General features: G+C 35.4%; 2 protein-coding genes across 2 annotated transcripts; one reads left to right on the top strand and one right to left on the bottom strand.

Annotated features, from left to right (window-relative positions):
- The first annotated feature begins 982 nt into the window (after positions 1 to 982).
- Positions 983 to 2990, top strand: LOC100798077 (uncharacterized). The gene is made up of 3 exons (XM_003550013.5): positions 983 to 1762; positions 2058 to 2243; positions 2356 to 2990. Exons 1-3 carry the CDS (start codon positions 1262 to 1264, stop codon positions 2638 to 2640), a joined length of 972 nt encoding a protein of 323 aa, XP_003550061.2. The 5' UTR covers positions 983 to 1261; the 3' UTR covers positions 2641 to 2990.
- A 4563-nt stretch (positions 2991 to 7553) lies between these two features.
- LOC102662485 (uncharacterized) lies at positions 7554 to 8126 on the bottom strand. Its single transcript, XM_006601442.1, has one exon. The coding sequence runs from the start codon at positions 8124 to 8126 to the stop codon at positions 7554 to 7556; it is 573 nt and encodes a 190-aa protein (XP_006601505.1).
- Positions 8127 to 21619: the final 13493 nt, after the last annotated feature.

The following is a 21619-nucleotide window of genomic DNA, read 5'->3' on the forward strand; positions in this document are numbered from 1 at the left end:
TTATATACATAAAGGACGCCATCCTTGTCAATTAATTACATATAACTCACTCTATTGTTTTGATTGGCCTGTGTTAGTTAACTTTAGTGTCAAAGTATCTTAGAAGGTTCATAAATCAAATCACATCTCTAACTATTGCTGCCATTTATGGGAGGAGATAATTAAACACATCCCTACTTACATCATATTTTCAAAACATAGAGGGAACAAGTAGCAGTAAAGCAAGACAGGAAGGTGGATGAAAAGCTTCCAACTCTCCTAGCAATTATCCATCGCATTTAAGAATGAGTCTTGCTTGCTACCGATATATATATATATATATATATATATATATATACTAGCTTAATACCGCATTTTATATGGAACAAAATGGTAAGCAATTTGTGTATTATATAAGTATTTTAAACTTAAACAAAATTCTAAAGACTATAAATTTGAAAAACATTTTAAATCATAATTAAGAAAATATGAATATTGATTTATGTAAAATTAAAAAAATATATATTAAAATAGAAAAATTAAAAATTTATAATTAATTTAGAAGAATGAAAATTCATTATATAAAAGAAAGAAAGCTATAGAAATAATACATATGTAACTACTTAATTGAACAAACAAAGTTATTTTCAAGATAAAATGTTTTGATTTAATTTGTGAAAGTGGAATGACTAAGATTTGGGTGAGAGAAAAAACTTTAATTTATGTAAAATAAATAAAATATTCGAAAATAAAAATAGTTGAGATGTTAGGACGTAGCGTAGGAGGAAAGAAATTGAAAATTATTATGGGAGATAAGCTTCTAAGATTAAAAAAAATTAATAATTCAAATTTTACAAAAATTATAAAAAAAAAACTATGTTTATGTAATAAGACAAATTAAAGAATATTTTGAAATGGTATAAATTACGTATCACTGACATACATATGATATTATTAATTTGACATGGTATATATATATTAATTAAACAAGTGGAAATGCATAGCATCTGACAAAGTCCAGCTTCCTCTGCTATTAATTAGGTGCCACGAGGAAAAGCTTGGTAAAGAGTAAAGAAAGAGAGAAAAAAATCACCAGTAATGGCCCTATCTGCCCCAACAAGTACGCTATGAAGATTCTGCATACACCCTTCAGGGTAACATGACACGAACCACTCTTCGTCCTCACTCTTCTTCACTACTACTCCACTCTCTTATTCTTTCTCTTTCTCTCTTCTCTCACTGAACCCAAAACCCAAACCCAAACCCACCAATTCAGATCACAATGAAGCCCAACGACAACATGGCAATGCTGGCCAAGACCGACTCCGAGGTTAGCAGCCTCACGCAGTCCTCGCCGACGCGATCCCCGCGACGGGCAGTGTACTATGTGCAGAGCCCGTCGCGAGACTCATCGCACGACGGGGAGAAGACTACGAACTCGTTTCACTCGAGTCCGCTGCAGAGCCCATTGGGCTCCCCGCCCCACTCCCACTCCAACTCCTCCTTGGGCCATCACTCGCGCGAGTCCGCCTCCACGCGCTTCTCTGGCTCGCGCAAGAGCAGCTCCTCGGGCAACAACCGCAAGGGCCCGTGGCGGCCCTGGAAGGACCAGTTCCATGCCATCGAGGAGGAGGGCCTCATCGATGCTCACGACAATGCCCGTGGCTTCCCTCGTTGCTGCTATTTCCCAGCATTTGTCATCGGCTTCGTCCTCCTCTTCTCCGCATTCTCCCTCATTCTCTGGGGTGCTAGTCGCCCCCAAAAGCCCGCCATTTCTCTCAAGGTTCTTCTTTTATTATTTGTCAATTTTTTTTATCCACAATAATCAAAACACAAATAAGTTATTAGAAAGTTTATAACTCCTTATGCATATTACTCAACCCAAAATTGAGTTAGACCCTATTGATCTACTTTTAACTTGTGTCATCATTGTATAGGTGGAAAGTATCTCCTGGCATGTTTTATCTTATTAAAGCATGATCTCGAAACCTTACGAACGACGTGTTGGTTCACTTTTAAATTTATTTAATTATTATAATTCTTGCTAATTTACTGATTTCATGATCTTAATTTGGCAGAGTATAACCTTTGATCAATTCGTGATACAAGCCGGAGCGGACATGTCAGGAGTTGCCACAAGTTTGGTGTCCATGAATTCATCTGTGAAAATGACGTTTCGTAACACCGCTACATTTTTCGGGGTCCATGTGACCTCAACTCCCGTGGATCTCAATTATTATCAACTTACTCTAGCCACTGGAACTGTAAGTTAATCATAAATATTCTCTCAATCAATCAATTAATATCATTATATGTTGTAAATGTTGTATTATTATAATTATACATAACGTGGGATTTAATTTGATTAATTCGCAGATGCCAAAGTTTTATCAATCTAGGAAGAGCCAAAGATCTGTTAGAGTGATGGTGATTGGGAGTCATATACCACTGTACGGAGGAGGAGCAAACCTGAACAGTGTGAACGGTAAACCGGTTGAACCGGTGCCACTGACGTTGAGCGTGATGGTGCGGTCTAGGGCTTATGTTTTGGGCAAATTGGTGAAGCCAAAGTTCTACAAGAAAATAGAGTGTTCCATCGTTATGGATCCGAAGAAGATGGGCAAGGCCATTTCACTGGTCAAGAAATGCACTTACCAGTAAAGTCAGCTACATGATTATTATTAATTAATGAAATCAAACAATAAGGTAAATTTAAGGGTATGGTTGCATTACACGAAATTTCCATGAAACAGCCGAAAGGGTAGTTTGGATCTAGTCGGTGGCTCAATTCCCAGCTCAAGATAAAATTATTATTTTTAATTTTTAATATTTTTCTTACTATCTCAGTTTCTCTTTCCTTTTTTTCCTATCTAATGTATCCCGGAGTACGTAGTTGCGGTAGTCAAGACAAGAAATAAAATATTGAATTTGGGAATTGTATTGTATCCCAACCCAAAGAGAGAGTAGATTGTTGGGTCAAATAATAGAATACAATATGCTTTATTGTTTTACTATCTATATAAAATTCATTTGATGTTATTCATGGTTTAAAGAATGCTGTATATATGTTTCACACGTTACTTAGTTCACATGTAAACTTTAGGTAAGCGGGAAAAAAACTTGTAATAGTTGAAGATTCTGAGGTTGTCTTTGATTTGTTTTTAAAGTAAAAGACAAAAGCTTGGATAGTATAAAAAATATTATATTTGATTTGATTTTAAAAGTGATTAAAGAACAGTGTAAAAGGTGTCCAATGTAATGTATCTAGACTTATATAATAACCATTCAGCAGCCACCACATGCCACTTTAATGTGCAGTTTGAGCCTTCTGCTTCTTCTTTTTTTTTACCAAATCACCCTCCATTTTTTCTCTCCCTTGCCCCCTCTGCATAGCACATACATACTACTAGTATTTTTAAGGCCTAATTATGTTTTTAGTCTTTTAAATTAGATTTTTTTGTTTTTAATTTAAATTTATTATTTTATTCATTAAATTTTATATATATATATATATATATATGTGTGTGTGTGTTTAGTCTCTCTATCTACAGATAAGTCATTAACTTGCACCAAACGGGGAATATTAGATTCACAATTTGTGTCGACTCTTGACTACTACAAATTGTGAAAAAAAAAAAAAGAATTTAACACTTATACACTTACGGTATAATCCAATCATATATCATCTTTTGAATTGTTTTAAAATAATTATTTTAAAATTCAACAAACTTATTATATACGATAAGTTATAATTGGATGACTTTTTAAAACTTTTTACACTAATAATTCATAATCATTTTTTCTCAAAAAAAATAAACGCCATAATCATTTTCACGCATGTTAGATCTAAATAACTAATTGAGTAAATAAATAAAAATATTCATGAGTATAACTCTTGTTAGAAAGAGCAATAACAAAATTAGTAGAGTTATTTAAAACAACAAATTGAGTGTCAATCAAATTAACACAAGACAAAAAGAAAAATAACATAGATTCAGGAGTTATCCTTTTGATAAACAACAATTTCAAGAATTCAGCAGGCAACACCGATTTATCGTATAAGTAAAACTTTGGTCTCAAGGTTTCCCTCTAGATACAAGATTGAACTAAAATATCAACTTCAGTAAGGTGCAATAATTCATTGATTAAAAGGGTAGCTAGTGAGTGAGTAAGGGTGAGACTCGCCCGAGAACGTGTTTGGCAAGAAGCGTTCACGATTCTTAGGATTCTCATTCATGAGCAGCCTCCAATTGTTGTAAATCCATTCAGTGTAGAGAGTTGTTGTAAATCCATTCAGTGTAGAGAGACAAAAGTGATATAGGACTATACAAGGAGGAAGAGTTTGGCTTGAGTGGGCTCAACATGGATGGACCAATCACTAGAGCAAGGAGTAAGAGATTGCAAAAAGAGTTTGGCGAGAGACTAAATTCTATCGTGGAGAAAAGAAAAGAATGAGCAAAGCTCATTTATTTTAGCCAACTTTTAGAATAAGTTTTGTTTTTGTTTTTAATTATATTTTTAAGTCTATTTTTGGACTTGTAACGGGTCGCTACCTTTTCTGCTATTATTTTTAAGTCTTCTAATTATTAAATTTAGTTATCAAGCCTTGGGCCTAAGGTAGGATTGTTAGTAGGAGTTATAAATATACTCTTTAAAACAAGGTTGATAATTTGTATGAAATTGACACAATTAAGAGATTGTTTCTCTCAATTTTTGTGTGAAACCTTGAGTTCTTATAAAAAAATTATTTGTACCGAATCATTCTCAACTTATCAATCTCCCAAGATTATGGTGTTGTTTTTTTCATATCTCCTGGGTCCGTGTTTTACTTTTATTTTTTTCAATTTCATAGAGCCCCAAATTGATTCCTCAGTTGTGAAATTAAAAATTGAATCCGTAAATCAGGGTTTCATTAGGATGAATGACTAATAATCCTCTTTTGTCCGTCACTAATCGCTTAAGTAAAGAAGAAATAAAAAATAATTTCCAAAATCTAGAGACTAAAAAAATAAATTTAAATTTGGAGAACAAAGTAATAGTGATCTAATTTGATAAACTAAAAAATAGTTAAAGCTAGTTTTAATAATAGGCCGGTAATTGACTTGAGGAAAATATTAGATCACGATCTATTGATTTGAAGCATATATTTTTAATATTATATAATATATAATGTGATGAATTAATATTTTATTTTTTGGGGATATGTAATGAATTAATATTAAATTATAAATAAATAAATTTTTAAATAATCATATAATGATTATATTATATATCCTATAAAAAATAATTATAATAAATATCCAAGTAATGATTTATTCGAAAATTTTAAATATGAACTTTCATTTAGAAAAGTTAGATTAAAAAATTGTTTTGAGAAAGAAAACAAAAACAGGTTCTTCAAGTGTCCCAGAATAATATATGTACTACGATGTCTCATAATTTATTTTAAATGTACCACAAGTGTCTTAAAATAATGTTACGAACTTTTGAATACTGGCAGTTTAGGAATGAAGAAACTTATAGAGGGGGTAATGAAATAAATAAGTTAAGCGATATTTTTCAGATTATTTAAAAAAAATGTTTGTACATTATACATGCTTATTTTTATATAATTAAAATTTGTAATAAATAAATATTTTTAAATGAGGAGAAAGGACTACATTGTTTTGATTTTTAAAATTAAAGGATGAATTAAACTTTTTAATAATAAAGGGATCAAGTTAAATTAATTAAATAAATAAAGGGATCAAATTATTAATTTATCCAGTAAATTAGTAATTATAAATAATTTTTAAAATAAGAAAATGATAATAAAATTAAATAATAGAAAATATTAGTTTGGTAGTGAATCTTCATTTGATTAAAGAAAATTTAACTAAATTAAAGACTTCGAAAAGTAAACATAATTGGTTCTCTACTAATTCTTTGATCACCTAATTTTTATAACTGAATGGACTGATAAGTTATACTTGACTAGTTCATTGATTTTCTAATTGAACTAGACTTTAAAGTTATATTTTTTAATATTAATCAATAACTTGTAATTATTATGCAACAACTTAAAATGTAAAATTTAAAATAAATTTAAAGTTATAAAAAATTACAAATATAATTATCGTCAAAGTAATTAAAAGGCCACTAAAAAAAGTCTAATTGAATTGATTGAATGAGATATATAAATATTATAATTATATGATATCGAATTAAATTTTTAAAAAAATATATCATTGCATGAAATGCATACCTGTGCTACCCTGCACTTGGTACAGTGTTACGTACATAGATCTTTTTTGGGCCACATAGTTATGTGCCCCATCTTTCACATGGACTGATTCAAGATTGCTGCAAACCAAATCAATATGAACAGATTATTTGCCTGTTGCTTTATTATGGCTACCCATACTATGTTTCTTCCAGCTAAAAGATGTTTTTTTTTCTATTAACTCAACCGAGGGTTGATTCATCCGCACAAGTACACACATCATTGCTTTTATCGCTCCTTGAATCTTGCGTGTTTTTTTTTAAAACCTTGACTTTCTTTGTACGTGATTGGATTGTAATTTAAATTTTTTTTCTTAATTCAGAGATTATGAGTATCTTTTAATTCATTAAATAAAAAATTAATCTCTTTCATGATGTATGACGATTATTATTCTAAGAAAATTTTAAAGAAAGTAGAAATCGATCACGGATTCTCCTACTAAATAGATTATTTTCACTTATATGAACTTAGGAGAACTTTACAACATTACATCAACCTTTTGGATTATTACAATTTAAAATTCTAAATTATGATTTGGATAGTGTAAGTTTTATAAATAACATTTAAGTCTTTCTGGTTGTGTGAGAAATTTAAGTAATTTGGACAATGTATTTTAAGTTTAAACTTTATGTTATTGTAAAAAAAATTATAGGTAAAACAATGATTGAGTTATACATAAGTGATCAAAATTATTTATTGATTTTATAAATCATTAATTTTTGTCAAAAAAAAATTGATTTACTTACTTTTAGAAAGATTTCTCAATCACATTTTTATTATTTATAAGTATTGAAGTAGAGATTTCATTTAAAAAATTTAAACCTATTTATAAACTTTAATATATTAAATCTTCAAAAATAAAACTAATATATTAATATAAATTTTGTAATCTATGGGTGTTCCTTAACTCATTGAATCATAGAATAATTATGTTCGATTGTGGTTAACTTAAAAGAATTTTTCACAAGATGAAAATAAAATACAAATTTTCTCAAAGTAACAAAAATTTAAATTATTATGAGTTTCATTTTCAGTTGAGTAATCAACTATTAGGTATAAGGGAGGGGGAGAGAGAAACGTGAGAGCTTATTCCTTCTTTGAGGGAAGGCACCTCCTAACAAACTGGTTACGGAAATGTATTTTCTGTTCCTTTATTGCATGATATAGCTAAGTATTTATACACTGTATGTAGTACACGTTCAACGGCTATAACCGTGATAACGGCTCTAACAAACTAACAGCTCACCTATTATGCACGTGCTCATGAATACTTAATTATTCACGTGTGTACAGGTTACTAACTTCACGTGTGTTAGGTTACGTATTCATCTAAGTAACGGGGCCTGGTGCCTCTTCTCGTGGGTCTGGTGGGAGGGTTCTCGGGTTCCGTCAGAGTGTTATCAATTCCCTCGTCTCCAAAAACCACCTTGTCCTCAAGGTGGTAGGTAGTACGAACATGGTGCCATGGTTCCCAAGTCGTATCTTCAGGAGGCTGTCCTTTCCATTGAATGAGAACCAGTGAAGTAGGCGGGGAAGTGGATGTATCGAGCTTGGTATCTAGAATGCATAGAGGTTGCGGCACGGGTTTCTGACCAATGACGGGAAGGGGCCATGGGTCCGAAGAAGGTGGCGGAGGTCCGTGATGGGCGCGTAGCAAGGAATAGTGGAAGACGGGGTGGATACGTGATTCTTCCGGTAACTGAAGACGATAGGCAACCTCACCAACCCGTGCGGTGATCTTGAAAGGCCCGAAAAAACGTTTGGATAATTTCGAGTGTTGTGACCCCGTGACGGAACGTTGTCGGAAAGGCTTGAGTTTCACGTATACCCACTGCCCAACGGCGAAGGTTATATCCTCCCGTTTTGCATCTGCGTAATGTTTCATTGTTTCTTATGCTTTTCGTAGACGGTGCTGTAGCTTTGTGTGAAGCTGCTGACGAGAAGAGATGAGAGACTCGACAGCCTCGTTGTTGGTCATTCCAGGGATGTAATGGGGAACTGATGGAGGTGCTTTGCCGTACACGACCTCGAAAGGTGTTAGTTTCGAACTGGAATGCAGAGATGTATTGTATGACCATTCTGCTAAAGACAAAAATCGAAACCAGCTTGAAGGTTGTGAATGGGTGAAGGCACACAGGTATTGTTCCAAGACCCTATTCATGACTTCAGTCTGGCCGTCGGATTCCGGGTGGTACGCCGTGCTCATGCGGAGGCGGGTGCCACTGAGGCGGAATAACTCTCGCCAAAAGGAGCTAAGGAAGATTGGGTCGCGGTCGGAGACGATGCTCGTCGGAAAAGCCGTGGTGCTTGCAGACGAGATCAAGGAAGAGGGACGCCACCTTGAAGGCTGAGAAGTTGGTGGGTAGGGCTCCGAAATGTGCTGCCTTCGAGTATCTATCCACAATGACCAAGATAACCGTGAATCCATGCGATGATGGCAGATGGGTGATGAAATCCATTGACAGGTCCTCCCAGACCCCTGCCGGTATCGGTAATGGTTGCAAGAGCCCTGCCGGACGTTTGGTGCTAGTCTTAGTTTGTTGGCATACCTTGCATTCGCGTATAAATTGCTTGACATCGTGGCACAACCCGGTCCAAAAGAAGCTTGTTTCCAAACGATGTGTGGTCTTGGTAACACCTAGATGGCCTCCTAGCGGGGTTGAGTGGTGTTCCAGTAGAAGGGAAGGGATGCTAGGGTTGTCCCTGTTCAACCAAATGCGTCCGTTGAATAATATCAAGTCCCGGTGAATGCGAAATCCAGGGTGATCAGAAGGGTTGGAACGAACCCGAGAGAGGAGTTGTTGGAACTCCGGATTATCATGCAAGGTTCTTCTAATGTCATCCATGAAGTCAAGGTGGGGTACGGACAGAAGAAGCATTTGGCCGGAATCTGGTGGTATACGCGATAAAGCGTCCGCGACGATATTAGTATTGCCTGCCTTGTACTGGATTGTGTAGTCAAACCCAAGCAACTTGGATAGGTAGTAGTGTTGCTCGGGGGTTTGTATGACCTGGGTCATGAGCTCCTTCAAGCTCTTATGATCTGTCATGATTGTGAAGGGCCTCCCCAGAAGGTATTGCCGCCACTTTCGGACCGCGGCAACTATGGCGTGTAGTTCCCTTATGTAAGTAGAAGCAAGGAGCAGACGAGGGTTAAATAGCTTACTGAAAAAAGCTATTGGACGGCCTTGTTGCAGAAGCACCGCGCCCATGGCAGTAGCCGACGCGTCGGACTCCACCACGAAAGGTTCTGCGAAGTTGGGAAGGGCCAGTACTGGGGCACTTGTCATAGCCCTTTTGAGCTGATCAAAGGCGGTTTGTGCGGTTAAGGACCATTCGAACGCGTCCTTGCAGAGTAACGTGGTAAGTGGAGCCGCGATAGAGGCGTAATGCTGAATGAACTTCCTGTAAAACCCCGTTAAACCGAGGAATGCACGAAGATCCTTGGCAGATAAAGGTGTGGGCCATTGGGTCATAGCTTGCACCTTGGATGGTTCGGGTTCAACTCCGTTGCCGGAAACTAGGTGTCCCAAGTATTCAAGCTTCCTTTGGGCGAACAAGCACTTGTTTTGCTTCAGATAGAACTGGTCACGTAGCAAAGCCTTGAAGATGTCTTGTAAATGCTCGATATGGGCCTGTAGTGGGTCACTGTATACTAAAATGTCGTCGAAGAAGACGGCTGCAAAACGCCGTAGGAACGGCTGAAGGAGGCCATTCATGGCAGCTTGAAATGTCGAAGGGGCATTACTAAGCCCAAAGGGCATAACCAGGTATTCATAGTGACCATGGTGGGTTTTGAACGCGGTTTTCTCGATGTCGGGCCCGTGCATGGAGATTTGATGGAATCCTTGCCGGAGATCCAATTTTGAGAACCAAGAAGCGCTTCCCAATTCATCTAACAGTTCGTCGATAGTTGGGATAGGAAATCGATCACGAACCGTGGTTGTGTTAAGGGCCCGATAGTCTACACATAAACGCCATGTTCCATCTTTCTTTTTCACGAGGAGAACGGGTGATGAATACGGGCTCGTACTGGGGCGGATCAATCCTGAGGAAAGGAGCTCAGAGACTTGCCTCTCGATCTCAGATTTTTGGTAATGCGGGTATCTGTAAGGTCTCACATTGATTGGAGAGGTTCCGGGAAGGAGGTTGATGTGGTGTGTAACTTGGCGTGGTGGAGGGAGGGTGGAGGGAGGTTGGAATAGTTTCTGGTATTGGTGGAGTAGAGTGTTAATTGCCGGAATTGGGTGGGAAAGAGATGATGGTGGAGGTTCAGTTGGGCTCGCGGTGAGTATGGATAAGTGAAAGAGTGCTGAGGTGGAGCCTATACGTACGAGTCTTTTGATTTGAGAGGCTGAGGCTGGTTCTGGTCCAGTTTCAACATCGGCGTGAAGCTCGATATCGTGGCCTGAATGAGTGAACTTCATGAGGGAGGTTGAGTAATCCGTGGTAATTGGGCCAAACTGTTTCAGCCATTCGATACCCAGGACTGCGTCTGCGCCGCTAATGGGAAGCAAGTGGAAGGTAATCTCGAAAGTATGACCCTGAAGAGATAGCTGGGTATTGGGGCATACCTGATTGCAGTCGAGGACCGAGCCATTTCCGACAAGGACTCGGAGAGGGAGGGTGGGCTTTGTAGGAAGGTGGAGGAACTGCGCCACGCGAGGTTGGAGGAAGTTATGCGTGCTTCCGCTGTCAATTAGGATGGTGAGACGTGCGTGGTTGACCGTCCCGTAGAGACGGAAGGTTTCCGGCGATGAAAGACCGGATAATGCATGGAGGCTGACATGAGAAGAGTGAGTTTCGGGGTCGTCGGAGACGGGCTCAGTTATATCGGAAGTGTCTACTGTATCGGGTTCAGTGAGGTCTGAGGCTGAGTTCTCAACAATGAACAACTGGATTTTGCCCTTGCAGCGGTGACCGGAATGCCATTTATCGTCACAGTTATAACAGAGACCCTTGTCTCTTCTGAATGCCATTTCTTCGGGAGTACGCTGCACAAATGGTTGTCTAGGTTTCGGAGATGGGTTGGAAGGGTTATTGGAAGGTGGAGGAGGGTTGAAAGGACGAGAAGAAGCTGAACGTCGATCTCGCAATTTATCTTCTTGAAGCTTTGCGAGAGCTGTTGCTTGCGGTAGTGAGATTGGTTGTAAGGCTAGCACCTCGCGTTTGATCTCCGGTGAGAGACCTGAGACGAAGCAGCTTAGTAAAAATGGCGGGGGAAGACCGATTACACGGTTAGCTAACCTTTCAAATTCAGTTAAGTAGTCGTTAATTGATCCTCGTTGCGACAGTTTGAAGAGAGCCCCTTTTGGATCTTCGTAGAAGGTAGGAGCGAACCTAGACTCCAATGCTTGCAGGAACCCTGTCCACGACGTGATAAAACCATTGCTGAACATCCACTGGTACCAGCTCAGGGCGGCGCCGTCGAGGTAGAACGAAGCCACCGTGATTCGTTCTTCTTCAGGCGTGTTTTGATAATCGAACATCTGCTGGATTTTGAATATCCATCCTAAAGGATCTCGTCCATCAAATCTTGGTATATCGTGCTTTATCGAGTGACGATGATTGAACGAGGGGTTGGAGTTTGGTTGGTTATGAGAGGTTTCGCGAAGACGAAGGTGATCCAGAATGGAATCAACCTTTCCGGCGAGGTCTGAGTATTTGTTTGAGAGAGAGGTTTGGCTACTGGTGAGTCGTGCGATTGCTTCCTCTAACCTGTCCGTAGTTGTCTTTCGGGTGGTATGATCCGCCATGGCAATGGCGTAACGGAGGTCGGACCAATGTTAGGTATAAGGGAGGGGGAGAGAGAAACGTGAGAGCTTATTCCTTCTTCGAGGGAAGGCACCTCCTAACAAACTGGTTACGGAAATGTATTTTCTGTTCCTTTATTGCATGATATAGCTAAGTATTTATACACTGTATGTAGTACACGTTCAACGGCTATAACCGTGATAACGGCTCTAACAAACTAACAAACTAACAGCTCACCTATTATGCACGTGCTCATGAATACTTGATTATTCACGTGTGTACAGGTTACTAACTTCACGTGTGTTAGGTTACGTATTCATCTAAGTAACGGGGCCTGGTGCCTCTTCTCGTGGGTCTGGTGGGAGGGTTCTCGGGTTCCGTCAGAGTGTTATCATCAACTGGGTTGTTCTTCCCGCACCTCATTAAACTCATCATGCACCTCCTATTAATTTAAAACAAAGCTAAAGCCAAAAAATACCCTCACCTCCACCTAATCCTCTCTTCTTCTTTCTCCATGAATCCTAATCCTACCACCACCACCATTGATCACCATCACCATTGAGCTACAATCAAGTTCTTGCCCCCTTCTTTGAGCAAGTACTTTTTTCCTTTGCAATTTGATATTTCTGAAATAGATTTGTTGTATTATGGATTGGCTAATCCATAGCATTTCTATGTCTTAATTTATTGGTTATGGATTCTTAAATCCATAAGTATTTTTTTGTTTTCTAGAATGGATTTTTGACATTCAACACGTATTTTGGATTTATTAATTCATAAGTATTATATAAGGGAGAGAGTTTACAGACTCACTAACCTTGAACTAGAAATTGATTATTCTGAATTAATTAATATAGAATAATCAATTTTTAGTTTTGGATTAGTCAATCTGAAAGTCATTTGATTCTAAAATCTCTTTCTTTTTGGATGGCACTTCTCATGAATCACGTTCCTGGTGGCTCTTGGAAGACTAAATGCCCACAGCTTGATTACCACACAGTACCGAGGTTAAGGTTGAAAATCATCACAGTTGCTGCATACTACGAACCAAGACTTCTTGATTTCTTCCCAACTTTGGTATCCACCACCTTTGTTCCTAACATATCCTCCTAACTTGTCATTGTGGTAAATTTTAAATACAAACAAATCACTGGCCCATATCCTTCTTTTCCTTTTTTTTTTTTTTTGCATAACACAATACGCTTTCATTTTAATTATAGAGGTACCAGAGTTGAAGACATAGATTGAGATTTCAGGAGATCGTTTAGTGGTGAGAGAAGAAACTCTAAAAGAAGAAGTACAATTCCAGAATTTAAAATTAAAACTTTAAAAGGGGGTACGTAAGAAATTGTTGAGGTGCAGCAAGTAACTCCCACCAACTCCGCTTTTTAATTTCACTTTCGATCCAATGAACGTTAAGCTTGCCCGACTAGGTTTGGCCCGAGCCCAATTATGACACAAATTCATTACACTAACCCCTTAATTATTTAAAAAATATTACACTTGTGTTTTTTTAAAATGGAGATTACCATAAATGCTAAAAAAGTAGGAAAATTTTTTGTAATTTCACAAGACTTCAGGGATATAGTTAATGTAATTTACTCAAAGAAAAAAATTAAACAAAATTGATTACCTACAAACTCTTTGGTCCAATAACTTGCTATTATTATAAAATGAATATAATTTAAGTTTAAAATAAATGTTAAATTTATAAAAAAAATTACAAATATATTTTTCATTAAAGACTGATTGTGATCAAAATTACATGGAGAACACACATGTGCTACACTTAGTTCAGTGCTACAAATTGACGAACACCAAGAAATACTGATTATATCGTACACAGACTTACATGGCCCATCTTTCACTTGGACTTGTTCAACAGGGCTTCGAATTGGATCAATCTTTACAGATTAATTGAGGATTTTGCTTCGGGCACCAGCAAATTTGCTGGTACACCCAGCAAAATTTTGAAAATGTCCATTATACCCCTGTGTTATAAGTAGCACTTTCCTTCATTTTTCGTCCAAGCTTGTTTTCATTTGTCCTTCACCGTTGTTTGTTCCATTTGTTCCGTGAATTGATATCCATGAGAGTTTATCGTTCGTTCTTGTGGCCTCTTTGGTGATTGATCGGCAAGTGATGGTCGTGGCGATGGTTGGTTTGGTAGTTAACGGCGAAGGTAAGTTTTTCATTTTTTTTGCATTATACTTACGGATTGATAATTCATAAGTTAAATTAATTTTATGGATTGATAATTCATAAATTTAATTTAACTTACAGATTGAAAATCCGTATGTTTCATACGGATTAGTAATCCATAAGAAGCATACGGATTGACAATCTGTAAGCTTCATACAATTACCAATTCATAAGAAGTATATGGATTGCTAATCCGCATGCTTCTTACGGATTAGCAATCCTTAATTTTGTTTTTAATTTATATGTTTTTTAAAAAAAGTATTTAATTGTTTAATTAGAAAAAATTAGAATTGATAATTATAAAACTTTTAAATAGATATAATCAGAATATTCATTTGATAGTTATAGTTTGTATAGTAAGAAAGTGATATTTAGGGTTAAAAAATTTATAAAAATTTATTTTTTTCATTGTTAATTTACTTTAATGTATTATATTAATAAATGTAGTAAAAAAAATGCGAAAATTATATGATAGCATAATTATGGTATGGTTAGGAGTTTTTTGTTTGTCATTGAAATTTTTAAATGTTTTGTTAAGATGGACGAAGATCAGTGGATGTATGATAGTATAATGTCTGAAGAAGTTTATATGAATGACCAAAATGAAGACGAAGGTGGTGTGAATGAAAAACACGTTGATTGTTATGATGCGTTCAATACTTCTCAAGTATTAATATGATTAATTTTGGTTAAAGTAATTAAATGAATGTTCATTGAAGACTAAACTTGTATGGATTGCATTTCGTAGGTGTTTGCTACTTGTGATGATGTTCTGCAATGGGTTCGACCCGTTGCTTATGAAATTGGATTTGTGGCGGTAATTATGAGGTCAAACACAAATAATGATATTAGAGGAAGGACCTCATTTATTTTAATTGGTTGTGAAATGAGTGGTTAATATAGGCCAAGAAGAAGGATTTGGTAAGAACATGTACTGACAGTAGAAAATGTGGGTGTCTCTTTAAGCTGCGTGCAAAACTAGTTGTGGGAGGCGAAGGATGGATGGTGAATTTAATTTGTGTGAGTCACAACATGAATTGGCGAAGTCTTTAGTAGGACATCCATATGTTGGTCAACTGACTAAGGATGAGAAGATCATTGTTGCTGATATGACAAAGTCAATGGTGAAACCAAGAAATATTCTTCTAACGTTGAAGGAGCACAATGTCAATACTTATACAACAATCAAGCAAATATACAATGCAAGAAATACTTAGTGTTCTTCCATAAGAGGTAGTAATACTAAAATGTAACAACTAATGAAGCTTCTTGAACGAGATCAGTATATTCATTGGCATAGATTAAATGATGAAGATGTTGTGCATGACATATTTTGGAGTCATCCCGATGCAGTCAAATTAACCAATGCCTATAATTTGATATTTTTGATAGACATTACCTATGAAACAAACAGATACAGGCTACCGTTACTTGATATTGTTGGTGTGACACCAACAGGGATGACATTCTCTGTTGACTTTACCTATTTGGAGGGAGAACATGAGAATAATGTTGTTTGGGCTCTACAAAGGTTTCGAGGTCTTTTCCTCAATCATGATGCACTCTCTGGAGTTATTGTTATCGACAGAGATCTAGCATTGATGAATGCAGTGAAAACTATATTCCCTGAGGCTACGAATTTCTTGTGTCAGTTTCACATTGATAAGAATGTGAAGGCAAAGTGTAAAATCCTTGTTGGTCAAAAAAATGCATGGGATTATGTAATGGAAGCCTGGGGGAGTTTGGTGGATTGTTCTTCTGAGCAACAGTTCGATGAGTGCCTTAAGAAGTTTTAAATTGTTTGGTCACCATGGCCAATGTTTGTTGACTATGTTAACCAAACATGGGTGATTCCTCACAAAGAAAGATTTGTTAAAGCCTAGACAAATTAGGTGATACACTTAGAAAATACAACAACTAACAGGTATGAAAATTTTAAATTTATGTAGTTGTCAGGTTTTACGATTGAATGGATTAAAAAATAATGTTTCTTCTCTTGGTTGTGTATTTCATATGCAGGGTTGAGTCTGCTCATTTGTCCTTAAAGAAACTACTACAAAATAGTCTTGGAGACCTATGTAGTGTTTAGGAAGCCATGAACAACATGATCACGCTGCAACACACTGAAATTAAGGCATCTTTTGAGACAAGTACACATATGGTTGGACATGTTTTTAAAGTTACCTTATACAAGAGACTACTTGACATGGTATCAAGGTATGTTTTAAATCAGATTGTTGTTGAGTTTGAGCGTGTACATTATGCTGGCAAAAACCCTTCTCATTGTGAATGTGTGATGAGAACTACACACAGTCTTCCATGTGCATGTGAGCTATCCAAATATGTTGTTGGTACCATACCACTTGAGACAATCCATATGTTTTGGCGGAGGCTAAGTTTTTCAGATCAAGGGTTATCTGAGCCCCAAGTGAGCATAACCGAAGAGATGGAAACCATATCCAAGCAATTTGAAGAGCTTGATGTTTGTGGCAAAGTTACTTTGGAGAGTAAACTTCGAGAAATTGTTAACCCTGATCTAAACTTTATGTATGCTCCTCCAGAAATGGTGAAAACACAAAAATGTTAAGGGTTAATGAATGTTCACATAAATTAAGTAACAATCACATTTGAAAATATATTTTACCACTGCATGTCGAGGCTGCTTTACACCAGCATGTGCATCTTCAGGTGGTTCATCCATAGCCATTGCCGCCACTAGATGTTGAGCAACATCTAGTTCAACAAATGTGTCATGGTGCTGCACGGGCGGGTGTCTAGGAGGATCCCCAGGCTATGCCGGACTCATGAAGGGATGAGATATCAAGTAGAACCAATCCATGTAGTCCGGTGAATATTGGTCAGGCACTACACATATCTGACCCACTGGTACAATGTATTTAGAAAACTAAATCCATTTATCATCAATGTCTTCTATACAGAGAGAAGGAGCAGCAAGGTGTGGAGGAATGGTCTGCACATACCCTAACTGTCGTACAATCCTCTCCAGTCGGTGTATGACAATAGACAGACCCCATTTGATATGTCTGGAAAATAAAGAGATAACTTCAAACTCTCTGAATGCATGGTGGTCACCATACGAAATCCAGCATACAACACCAGACGTCAATCTATCCAAACGCCTACAATACGTCGATACTGGTAATGCCTTCCCAGTCTTCCAACGACAGGCATGTGGTTTTCTCTCATCATAATCCCTCAACAGCAGCAGCAGAACCAACAGAAGGAAAGTGCTCGTAGATCCAACACTGCACATATTTTAAAAACAAATAAATTCAACACAATTCCCAATATAGAGTAAACAACTAAAAATAATTTTTTAATAAAATTTCAAATTACCTGTAAAAGTTTGATGTCTTGCAAGCTTTCTGGTCATGCTCTTTGATGTATCATTCAGATTGTCATACATATGCACCAGTGTAGCAGCTCCTTATGTGTAGCTTCCACTCTGCTTCAGGTCGTGAAATGCGTTCAAGAATACCACATGAATGTTTGTGGCACTCTTGTTAGCAAAGAGTGTGCAACCAAGAAGATGCAAAAAATACGCTCGAGCAGCTAAAGTCCACTATGTTGCATCACATTTGCTTCGATATACGTCTCATAGTCAGGATAGTCGAACATATGCCCCATGGCATTGTACTATCTCAGCTCTTGCCTCTTCAGCACTTACTTCAAGCAATTCGACTAAGAGTAAGACAACATCGTCCACATGAAGAGGCTCAAAAGTATGGAACGTGCCTGTAATGGGCAAATGCAGCAACAACGCCACATCATCCAAGGTGATAGTCACATCTCCTACCGACAAATGGAAACTACTGGTTTCCTTATGCCACCTCTCCACGAAAGTAGACATAAGTCCTGATCACCAGTGTCCAGCGAACATGTGATCAGAGGACTTAATCATGTGGCAGCCACTAAGCCTTCGATCTCTAGGGCAGGCCTGCCAAATTTTTCAACCTTCCTTCCATAGGAGGATAATTTTAGCTCAGGATGTTCCTGAAAATGATAATTTAAATCATTTCAACAAAAATAACAATTACTTACGAAAATATCATTTATTTAAAATTATAAATACCTCTCCATTCCAAACTTTCGCGGCCACATGATAAACATAATCTTGCAACACTGATGTGTCGTGTGGTCTACCTGGAAAACCCTCGACATCAGTTGCCACATCATCAGCAGTGGCTTCTTTAGGTTGTTCATGGACCTCGTCATTTGCATGATCCATATTGTGAACATCCTCAACAACAAGTGCAGCTTCCTGTTGCCTACGTATGGATGCTATGGGCCTTCGCCGCTAGGGGCATCATCTGCATCACGATTGACTTCTCTCCCTAGAGCTCTTCCTATAACTCTTCCTAAAGCCCGACCCGAACTTTTGGTTCTAACCATAATCTGCACATTAAAAGAGTCATAATAATTTATGTAAGCGTTCAAACAATACTTCAATTAATCCCAATTTAATAATTCATAAATAAAAATTTTATTATTTTTCATTAAGTTTTTTATTACTTTAATATATTGATAAAGGCATATAGAATTTTTTTTTCAAATATATAGAGTTGACAACACTAATTCTAATAAAAACTTAAAGTAATGACCAAAATAGCTACAATTTTGGTTTTTATTTCTAACAAATAACTATTTCATTTTTCAACAAATTACTATCACCATAACTTAAAATTTTTTTTTTACTAATGAAATTTTTTTATTTCTATAGTTCTATATAAATATTTAATACTAAATTGTCAAATATATACTAATAAACATTTGAAATTTATAATATCTAACAAATTTAAAAAACACTTTTTAAAATATAAAATATAACAAAATTACTTAAGTTCTTCATTAAAAATTACAATAACTATGTAATTAAAATAACAAATATAATAAATTGTAATTTACTACTACTTTTTAAAAATAATTAAATCATAATAATATATATACATCTGTTTTAAAATAATCAAATTACTTAAGTTCTTAATAAAAATCAACTTCAAAAAATAAATTTAATTAATTAATTAAAATTACACCAAAAATTATAACAAGATTTATTTATTACAAAAAATTAAACAAAAATATTATTTTTATTTAAAATAATTATAAAATAAATTTTTTAACTAAATTTGAAAAAATAAATTAAAGTAAATATAGGGATTGAGGATTCGTATAAAGCATACGGATTGTCAATCCGTATGCCTTATAGGATCCCCAATCCCCCAATCGTAAATGCGCAGAAAAAGAAGGAGCAAAACCACTTACGATGATGATGGACAACGACAAGGCCACTACAGTGGCGGCACAATGACAGCACGAACAGCAATGGCACAACGGCATCATGAATGGCGGAGGTTGAGGTGCGATAGAGAACGGACGCAAAGGGAGAAGATGAGTACTATAGTGGCAGGGAAAAAAGAAAAATGGGAACGCTTTAAAAAAAAAAAAAAGATTAGGTATATTTTTACCGCTTCATCTTATTTTTGTTGGGTGTATCCGTAGTTAGGCTGGTGTCCAAAGCAAAACACACTATTTGATTATTGCTTTGTGGGCTAACATGTTTCTTGCCCGCTCAAAATTTAGGTCTGTTGCCGCCAACTCAACCAAGGGCTCATTTCTTCTTTTGGTGTATAGGATTATTTGTTGTATCTGAATACAACTTTACGAGTGCATGTTACTGCTTTTGGTGATCCCTCTTGAATCTTGAGTTTCTCTGTACATGAGTGAATTATATTTCTTTTTTCTTGGACTAAAGATCACAAATATCTTTTAATCTACTGTATTAGAAATTAATTTTATTCGCAGAATCTGATTATCATTTAATCAAGAGAATTTTGTATATAATGAAAATTAAATACAAATTATTTCCCTAAATAAGTGTGAATTATAATTTTTGGATTCTAAACTATAGTTGGAAAATGTAAATAAAATGAATTTAATTTTTATACATAATTAGTATTAAAATATTGTACTATTAATTAATAAAAAATTATACTTTTAAAATAATTATTATAAAAATTAATAAATTCATCATACTTATAGATTTATAATTAAATGACAAAATAAACACGGTCAATGCATACATTGCTTGCTCAAATTAAATTCAATTTGGTCTAGGAATAACATATTTGACAAAATACCGATTGAATTTTATTATATCTTAATTCTGGTTCCCAAACTATGATAGTAGAAGTGGAAAAAATTACTTTCCAATTAAGTTAAACCATCATTTATATAAAATGTAATCCAAACACAACAGGCTTTTTTTTAATTTTTTTTTTTTGAAAAATATTTGTGACAAATTAATGGCCCAAGCAAAACTCAAACATGTAATTTTTAGGTTATTAGCATAACACTCTAGCCAATTGAGCTAATGAGAAAATTATATTATAAAATAAATAATGTTTCTATACATAATACTAAAATTTATAATGTATATTTAATGCGCATGTAAATTTAAATAATAAATTTTGGCACAATTAATTTTGATATAAATCATACGAATTATTTAATCTGTATATTTTTTTTAAAAATAAAAAATATTTACTATTACAAAATTTAATATATATTAAATTTTATAATAGTAAAAAAAATTAATGACACATCAATAATATATATTAAATTTTGTAATAGTATATATTTTTTATTTTTAAAAAAATATATAGATTTAATAATTCATATGATTTATATCAAAATTAATTGTCACAAAATTTATTATTTAAATTTACATGCACATTAAATATACATTAAAAATTTTAGTGTTATATATAACAACATTATTTATTTTATAATGTAATTAGCTCAGTTGGTTAGAACGTTGTGTTAATAAGTAAGTAATCTTTATGTATCCTTTTATATTTTTCATTATTTTTATTGGCTTTCTTAACATGTGATTTTCCTATTAGGTTTCCTTTTCCTTTTAACTTTCCTATTCTAGATAAACAAACATCATATCCTGTTCACTTCAAGCTTTGATAGAGGTAAAACTTCAAAACCTTACCATTTTTTCTTGCATCTTCTTATTTCTTTAACATTTTTTTATTTCATCTTCTTTTTACCTTCTCTTTTTCATGCATATATTTTTTTTTCATGGTGAAAGCCTACTAGCTCTTCTCCTCCTTTTCCATGAAGAAATATTAAAGATTTAATGTGAACAAAGCTTTTAAAAAGACTATCAAGCCATACTAGACTTTTAAAAAGAGCAGGCTGAGTCAAACTAAAAGTCTTTGATAGACTATATGTCAGACTCAAATCTCAAAAATTCATCATAGACTAGACTTAGATCTTTTAAAGTCTGGTCTGTTCTATTCTCACCCTTACTTACGGGTTTTCATAGGAGTTACAGACAAAAAGAAAATGTCACAAGAATTATGTGAATTTGAATTTCTAATGTATTTGAATTTC

This window comes from Glycine max, chromosome 17, assembly GCF_000004515.6.
Source record: "Glycine max cultivar Williams 82 chromosome 17, Glycine_max_v4.0, whole genome shotgun sequence".
In the NCBI taxonomy this organism is placed as follows: Eukaryota; Viridiplantae; Streptophyta; class Magnoliopsida; order Fabales; family Fabaceae; genus Glycine; species Glycine max.